Genomic DNA, 8,130 nt, shown 5'->3' with positions numbered 1-8,130 from the left:
GGGGAGAGGGGGGGGGAGCAATCCCGATAAGTGGAGAATCACCACGTTAAGGGAATTGAAAGCCGTACGACATCACCTCCGTCAAACCCTCCCCCAGCTCCCGTCTGGATGTCTTTGTCCTGAGACCCCCGTCCCCCCGCGACCTCCCCGCTACCCCCCCCCCCCTTACTGCCGTACCTTAAGAATGTTGATGGTGGGTTTGCGCTCGTGTCCTCCCCCTCCGCTGCCCCCGGCACCCGGGGTTAGGACCCACTCCAAGGCGCCGTACCAGTCCGGTGGGAGGCCCAACGAACTAAAGCAGTTGGGCGGGTGGGCTCCCTGGAGACGGGGGGAATGGGGGTGAGGGGTACGGCGCAGACGGGGGTCAAGGGGGGCACCGAGGGGGGGGGGCTTGGTGGCGCACACATCCAACCCGCACTCATTCGGCCAACCCCCCGCCCACCACCCCGTCCATCAGTTCCGGGTATTTGCCCGGGGTCCTACCCCCCTGCCGTACATACACACATGTACACACGCACATATACGCGACATATGCACACTTTTACGCTACACGTGAACCTATTCGTGACACAGTTCGTTAAAGCACGCATGTGTATGATGTGTGATGTGGGGACAAGAGGGGGGGCATATCTTCACTCTGTGGCCGCTACCCTGCGAAACCCTGCCTTCCCCGGTATTTCGGGGCACCCTCATCCAGTCACCCTAGTCAACTTCTCAGTAGATCGCTCAGGTTCCGCACCCACCACCAGCATCCAACGGAATCTGCCGGATGGACGGCGGCTCAACTCCATCCCTGGTCGGCTCGCAAGTTAACTTTATCCCAGGTCACCACTGTCCATCGACTAGGGGCACTTTACCTTCCACCGTTGGAAGGATTTTCGACCCTGACAGGTCTCAATCCCGAAGCTTCCGTATATGCACATGCATATAAATCCATACATACGCGCATACATACACGCGCACAGCCCACCTGGTGAGCCAGGTTGTGCAACGCGAGCACACACCGAGCATTCTTAAAGACCCCGTGTCGTCGGTACTTGGCCGCCAAATACACGGGGACCAAACCCGCGTGCCAGTCGTTGGCGATGAACGTCACGTCCTGGCCGTACGGCAGTCCAGGGGGCGTACCTCTACGGTGGCCCCCAATGTGCAGCAGCAAGGGGGCCTCGCACGCCGCCAAACACAGCAGCGCGAACCTGACACGAAGTGGGCGTGAGGGAGAGTGTGAGAGTGTGTGTGAGAGTGTGTGAGAGTGTGTGAGAGTGTGTGAGAGTGTGTGAGAGTGCGTGTGAGAGTGTGTGGGAGTGTGTGGGAGTGTGTGTGTGGGAGTGTGTGTGTGTGCGTGTGCGCGCGTTGGGGGGGGTCCCGAGGGCTGGCAAAAGAAGGGGGGGAGAGGACGTGGGAGCTGCACATGTGTATTTGTGCAGCTGACAAACTCCAAGTCGTGTCAAAAAATCTCGGGGGGAGGCGGGGGGGAAGGCGGGGGGTTCCGGCGGGGGATAAAAACACCCTGGTACCGCTCTAAGGCCGTTAGAGCGGTTGACCACCGAAAAACACGCGTTCACAGGCGGCGCAAATGAGAGGCAGAGAGGCGCGGGCGCGTCAGGCGGGAGGGAGGCTCCTGATGAGGGGGGGGTGGGGGGGTCCACCCGTGCCTCGGCGGGTGGGGGGGCGCAGAGTCGCCACCGGGTGCTGTCGCGTGCTTGGTGTTTGGTGTTTGGGTCGGTGGCGGGGCGGGGCGGGTTGGAGAACGACAGTCGCGGCACTGACAGATAGCTCTGCAGCGTGTGACCTTGGGAGCCACAGTAGTGGTAGAGCTCCACAGGTAATTTCGGTTCTCCAAAACCGTATAAATTTTGACAAATGGGTTTGCCTGATACCCACAAAACACAGAGCCACCGGAGATTCTTGCCTCCTTCACTCCACCCCTTCCTTCCCCTCTGGAGACCCCCACCTGTTGTACTGCCGTACAAGCGCCTCCGCGCACACCTAACCCTGCTACACTACACACTCCACGCCTTACCCGCCCGGTATTCCCGCCCAACCCGCCGTACCTGAACAGGTTATCCCCATACGTCCCGTACGCGTTGCCGTACGGCGTGCCATCTCGGTGGTACGACATATGGTCCACGAATACCCAGTCCACGCCGTCTTTGTGCGTGTGGAAAAAACCCACTTCGTGGCTTCCCCCACCCCCCGACTGGGGGGGTCCGAGGTCCAGGGTGGCCCTCACGCCCGTATTCGTAAGGCCCGCATAGCGCTCCTCCGTCGCGGGGGACAAGTAGCGGGGGCTGACCACCATAACCCGGTGGCCCCGGGCCGCCAGGGCGCGGGGCAGTGAGCCCATCACATCCCCCAGCCCCCCCGTCTTGGACCACGGTGCCGCTTCCGCCGTCACAAACACCAAGTCACGAGGCCGTTCCGCCAGGGCCGTGGCGGCAGTGGCCGCTGCGGCGGCGGCGCCGCCGCCGCCGCTTCGCGGCGCCGTCGCCGCTGCGTCAGCCCGCCGCCGCTCCGCCGGCGTCTGCCAGGACTCGCGCAGTGGCAGCGGCGGCAGTGGCATATCGTACAGCGTGTACGGATTTGTGGATGTGAGGCTCTCCGGGAAGATGGTTGTGCGGAGTTCCGCTTTGGGGTCCCGTGGGGGGCTGGGTACGGGTACGGGTACGGGTACGGCGGCAGGGGTTGACGGTGCCGCACTGCCGGCGGCGGTAGACGTCGTACTTGGTTGTTTCTGCTTCTGCGGCGGTTGCGGTTGCGACAATCGTTGCGTCTCGTTTGACATGGCGCCCACCGAGTAGAACGGCTCGGATGGCGAGGGGGAAGAAGAGGAGGAAGAGGAGGGCTTGGATGGCGAGGGGGATGGTGAAGAGGTGCTGGCGGCGGTGCGCCAGTTTGCCGTCGTAGGCCCTGGGCCCGCGAGGGGCGCATTTTCCGCCATCACCGTCGCCGCTGAAACTGCCGTTTGACTTCCCTGTGGCCGCGCCACCGGGGGCCCTGGCGGCGCTGAAGTCGAACCCGCGTGAGGTTGCTGCCGCCACTGCGCCAGCGGCGGCGGCGGTAGCGGCGGCGGTGTTTCCAGCAGTGAGGCCTTGGCCGTTGGCTTAGCTGCCTCTGCCTCAGCCGGCGCCGCGGCGAGTACGGCATTGGACGTGACCGGTGCGGCGGCGGAAGCGGGCTGCTGGCCTCCCGGAGAGGGCAGCTGAACCATCTGAGGTCGGGGGGAGGACGACGAATAGCGCACCGTGTACCGCCGCACGGCCCCAATGCCCCCAGAACCTGCGCCTGTACTAGCAGTGCTGCTGGTGGTGGTGGTGCTGGCGGTGGTGGTGGTGGTGGTGCTATCCTTGGTGCTGCTGCTACTGCCGGCCTGGCGAGGTGGGCCCGTCGCTGTCGCTGTCGCTGTCGCCTGCCCCCAGGGCGGCATTGTAGGGGCCCCTGGAGTCGGCGGCGGTGCTGACGGCTGCCGCTGCTGCTGTTGCGGCTGTTGCGGTGGTGGCATGGGCCTTGCGCCAGAATCCCCTTGCCAGCCGCCACTGCCACTTTGCCTGTAGATACTGCTGCCGCTACTGGCCCCGTTGGTACTGCTAACGCTGCTGCTGCTGTTGCTACTGCTTGTGGCGGCAGTGCTACTGCCGCCTCTGCCCTGCTGTCCGGCATTGGCGGCCCGGGCTGCAGACTTGGCCACCAGCGCGGCTACCCACTGCCGCAGCTCCTCAGCGCTCGCGGAGGCGGCTGGGGCGCGCAGGGGGGCTGGGGGGGACAGTGGGGAGCTGGGGCTGGAGCTGGGGCTGGGAATAGGAGGAGGAGGAGGAGGAGGGGTACTGGGCTGCCGGGAGCTGCTGCTGGAACCGAGGACTGTGGGTGAGGGCGCCGCGGTCAGGGGCGGGCCCTCTGGCAATGGTGGCGAGGATGGCGGGGAGGGGAGGGAGGCCACGTGAGAGGAGGCTACCTGGAGCTTTTGATTACAAAAACAAGTAAAATGTCCGTAGATTCTGTCATGTGATGTATGTCGGCATATTCGTGCGGTCTTTAAGAGAGTGGGAAAAGGAAGTGTTACGTACCGTCTTCGGCATCAGAATCGCTATCCGCGGATGCCTCCGCATACGCTTGCATTAAATCCGATTCTTCCTTCAATTGGCTGAGCCGCTCTTGCAATCTTTTCAGCTTGGCAATTCGGCGCTCCATTTTCCTTGCACGGCGCATGAAGTCCTCCTCTGCTGAGGTGCTGACGACAGGGCGGGAGACCCTGGCCGGGGCGTCCGAATTCTCATCGCCAGTCACAGCTTGCGTGCTCTGCTGCTGAAACCAGTTTGCATAGCTCACTAGACGCGGCGCATTCCTTGATGCGCGACGAGCACATTCGCTCGAACCCATCCGTCGCAATTCCCGTGCGCTCAACAGAGCAGGCGACCTAACCAAATCCATATTGCAGATAATTGAAATCACAAAATCAGCGAATTGAACTAAATTCCTTCAGATGCCTGGATGTATGCAACTATCGATCAAACGTAACGGCAACGACCGGCGACCACCCCTTATCATGTAAAGGAGGATTGTCCAGGGACTATACCCAGTGAAGATTAAAGTGTATATGATGTGAAATTTACTAAATTATCATAGAAGCCCTTCACCCGTTCAGGCGTATCTTCAGCGGCAAATAGTGCCCAAGCCGCACCCATGATATAAGAAAATATAGAATAGGCATGTCACATCAATTATATATAGCGCAGTCCAAGTTAAGCTAACAGCAATTTTAGAAACGTTCTACAACGACGCCGTACATTTACACGGCATTTGCGTGGACGTCCAGTGGTCAAGAACGATTGGGCCACAACATGACTTTCCTCCAACGATTTATGCCTCAGCCAACTCGGTTTGGATACAGCTGCATTTTGAGACCTGTAATCATCCGCGACCAACTGACATTATCTTGCCTGCTAGCGGATCGACGAGCAATCTGCTAGCAATATCGGCGCGTTGTACATATCTGATTTTCCTCAACTTACATTAACGGCATACAACTGTCATTTCGCTTAATCCTACCTTGGTCAGGACAGCGACTGGCCGTGACCATGAAGACAGGGCACACCGCGACCCGACCAGCGGGCCCGCAAATGCAGCTTCAGCTGCGTCCGATATGTGTGAACGCTCCTCTATCTGCGGCGCGGGCCGCTGCTGGCTCGCGACTGCCTCTGCCATGTACACAACGCCGCGCTTCGCCGTTAGCCGCAAAGTCCGCCGTGGACGCTCAAGTCGTGGAGGCCACAGAGGCTTTGGAGCCGGTGATGGAGGACGCTGCAGTTGACGTACAGGACGCTCAAATCGCCGAGGTTTCGGAGCGGGAAATGCTGCTTGCTGGCGACGATGGGAACGCCCACTTTAGCACAGCACTGGCCGCTGCTGTTGAAGTGGTCGGGGCACCGGCGGAGGCGGCTGCGGCGGTGACGGCGGCGGAGGGGGCAGCAGCTAGGGAGGCGGAAGGGCATGCAGCGGAGGCGGCTCCTCCTCCTACTACTACTACGCCGCCGCCGCCGCCGCCGCTGCGGCGCGCGCCAGTGGTGGACTTACCACTGGCAGCGCTGATCAGTCAAAGCTCGACCCGGCCCCCGCGGCCCTTCCCACCCCCCCTGGACCTCCCCCGCCTCCGGGAGGCCCTCCTCGGGGAGCCCACCATAGGGCCCATCTTTAACAACCTCTTCGAACTCAGCCGCCGCCGCCAGGTCGCCGCCGCTGCCGACAGCACCACCACCACCGTCGCCGCCGCCGCCGCCGCCGCCGCTGACCCCAGCTCCGTTGGACCGCTGCTGTACACCCCCCACTTCCCCCGGGCCGCCCGCTCCCCGCCCGCATCCTCCCTCCCCCTGCTGGTGTACCTGCCGGGTATCGACGGCACGGGTCTGGCGGCGTATCGGCAGTTCCCCGGGCTGTCCACACGGTTCGACCTGCGTGCTGTGTTTTTACCCCCGGAGGACCGCACCCCCTTCCACGGGCTGGTGGACTCACTGGCCCAGCAGGTGGGTTTTGCGGGGGGATGTGAAGGGAGGTAGGGGGGGAGGTAGGGGGGGGCCCAAGCTGTGGAGAGGGGGAGGGGGAAATTGTAGTAGTGGAAAGTGGAAAGATCAGGTACGAGTTTGCGGGCGGCAGTGCGGTCGGGGTTTGGGCTCTCGAGCGGACGTGTGTGTGTGTGTGGAGATGTGTGAGATGTCTGTCTGTCTGTCTGTTTGCTTGTCTGTCTGTCTGTCTGTCTGTCTGTCTGTCTGTCTGTCTGTCTGTCTGTGCAAGTCAGAGAATTGCACTGTACGGAGGAGGGCAACGTGTGCCCAGTGGTCTGCAGTGGAGGGGAAGTCCTTAACCCACGACGTCAAGTTGCAAAAGTACGGATATGCCGTACTGCTTCATGGGGCTGGACCAACGACCAAACCAACCTATTCACATTTCGGTGAAATTGAGCCCCCCTTCTTACCCCTCCCCTCCCCTCCCTCCCCCCCCTCCCCAGCTGGAGGATGAGGTGGCCCCCCTGGACCCCTCCCGCCCTGTGTATCTGCTGGGCGAGTCGTTTGGGGCCATATTGGCGATAGAGCTGGCCAGGAGGCTGAGGTGGGGGGGAGGCTGAGGTGGGGGGGAGGGAGGCGACGGGAGGGCCTCCCGGGGTTCTGCCGTACACATCCATCTTAACACCCAAAACGGAGTAGGGGTTGAAGTGCAGGTTCACAGTTGCAGTTGTACAGTTGGCAATCTGTTGAAACGACTAATGTGCTCTCTCTCGTGCAACCTGCACCGTACCGTACCGTACCGGGTAGCCGCTTTCTCCTCTTTATTGATGTACTCGACCTGGGGCCCCCGGGCCCCTCTGCTCTTCTTGCTTACATGGACACTAGCTGCACCCACCCACCTGGGTTACTACCCGTCCGCAGACTCTTTCCGGTGTACCCCGGGATTCCCCCCATCCGCCGAGCAGCTCCCCCAACACACACAAGGGAGACCTCGGGCCCGGACGGATTCCTACTGATCCCCCCGCCTGCTCCCCCGTTACCCCTAACCCGCACCCTTTGGCAGCTGCGTTGACCGGCTGGTCCTGGTCAACCCCGCGACCTCCTTCGACCGCAGCCCCTGGCCCTCCCTGGGGCCCCTCCTACCCGCCCTGCCGCCGGAAGTGTACGGCATGCTGCCGCTGGCTCTCAGCCCGCTGCTGGCTAACCCGCTGGCTATGGCCGCGTGGAATGTGTCGCCGACCGACCCGCCGCCGCAACAAGCCGTGGATGTACTGTATGTGAGTCTGTATGTATGCGTGTATGTATGCGCGTATGTATGAGTATGTATGTATGTTGTTACAGGGTGGTTAACTTCGCCAGCGGCCCCCTTTCCCGGGGCAGTCCCTGCTCTCCCCTGCTAGAGGGGCACCCTAATCCGTCACCCCATCCGACTTCAGAATGTATTCGTTGAGTTCGGCAACTCACCACCAGCATCCAACCAAATCTAGCGGATCAACGGCGCATCAACTTAGTTCCTGGTCAGCTCGCAAGTTGATATTATCACGTCCTACACCGTCCATAAGATGGGGGGCCACCTCCCATTTCATCACTCCTCAAACACCCGAGGAGCCGGCAGGCGGATTTGAACCCGGGTCGACTGGGTCAACTGGGAGCAGAAGTCAGGCCTTAACCTCTGCCAGCCGCCTGCCTATATGTATGTATGCGTGTAGTTCTTGTATGTATGTATGTACCCGCTTTCTTTCCCCCTTCATGTCTACCCCTTTCCCCCTGTTTCAAATCGGGTTCGAGTCCCTTGTGTATGACCGCCTGGGGCCCCCCCTTGACCTGTGACATTGACTCCCCCGCGCCCCCTCCCCCCCCTGGAGCCTTCAAGGGCCTTCTGGACCTCTTCCCCGAGCTGTCCAGTCTCCGAGTGGCGCTGCCCCCCGACACCCTGAGGTGGCGACTGGAGCTGCTGAGGAGCGGTGCGGAGGCGGCGAACTCCGGGCTGGGGAAGGTGGGCGCACGGCGTGTATGTGTTTGTGTGTATGTGCGTATGTGTGTGGGGGGGTAAGACGAACTACTGGCGAGTGAAGTAGATACCAGGAATAGACAGATAGTCCAGGAGAAGACAAATGCTGCATCAGGGATATTT

At 61.6% G+C, this 8,130-nt stretch overlaps 2 protein-coding genes across 2 annotated transcripts in view; one reads left to right on the top strand and one right to left on the bottom strand.

Annotated features, from left to right (window-relative positions):
- VOLCADRAFT_99305 (uncharacterized protein) overlaps positions 1 to 4,428 on the bottom strand; it is a gene marked incomplete at both ends in the record, with an annotated part of 7,411 nt that extends 2,983 nt beyond the window's left edge. Inside the window, 5 exons of the mRNA XM_002958046.1 lie at positions 170 to 318; positions 971 to 1,196; positions 2,055 to 3,211; positions 3,245 to 3,753; positions 4,065 to 4,428. Coding sequence (XP_002958092.1) covers positions 170 to 318; positions 971 to 1,196; positions 2,055 to 3,211; positions 3,245 to 3,753; positions 4,065 to 4,428 — 2,405 coding nt within the window. The remainder of the gene's footprint in view (positions 1 to 169; positions 319 to 970; positions 1,197 to 2,054; positions 3,212 to 3,244; positions 3,754 to 4,064) is intronic.
- Positions 4,429 to 5,117: 689 nt separating this feature from the next.
- VOLCADRAFT_107962 (uncharacterized protein) overlaps positions 5,118 to 8,130 on the top strand; it is a gene marked incomplete at its 5' end in the record, with an annotated part of 6,318 nt that continues 3,305 nt past the window's right edge. The window contains 4 exons of the mRNA XM_002958073.1: positions 5,118 to 6,017; positions 6,500 to 6,600; positions 7,060 to 7,273; positions 7,870 to 7,992. Of these exons, the coding sequence (XP_002958119.1) occupies positions 5,118 to 6,017; positions 6,500 to 6,600; positions 7,060 to 7,273; positions 7,870 to 7,992 (1,338 nt within the window). The remainder of the gene's footprint in view (positions 6,018 to 6,499; positions 6,601 to 7,059; positions 7,274 to 7,869; positions 7,993 to 8,130) is intronic.

Source organism: Volvox carteri, assembly GCF_000143455.1.
Source record: "Volvox carteri f. nagariensis unplaced genomic scaffold VOLCAscaffold_85, whole genome shotgun sequence".
Classification (NCBI taxonomy): Eukaryota; Viridiplantae; Chlorophyta; class Chlorophyceae; order Chlamydomonadales; family Volvocaceae; genus Volvox; species Volvox carteri.
Note: the sequence above shows the minus strand (reverse complement) of the source record. Positions and strands in the feature narration are given on the sequence as shown.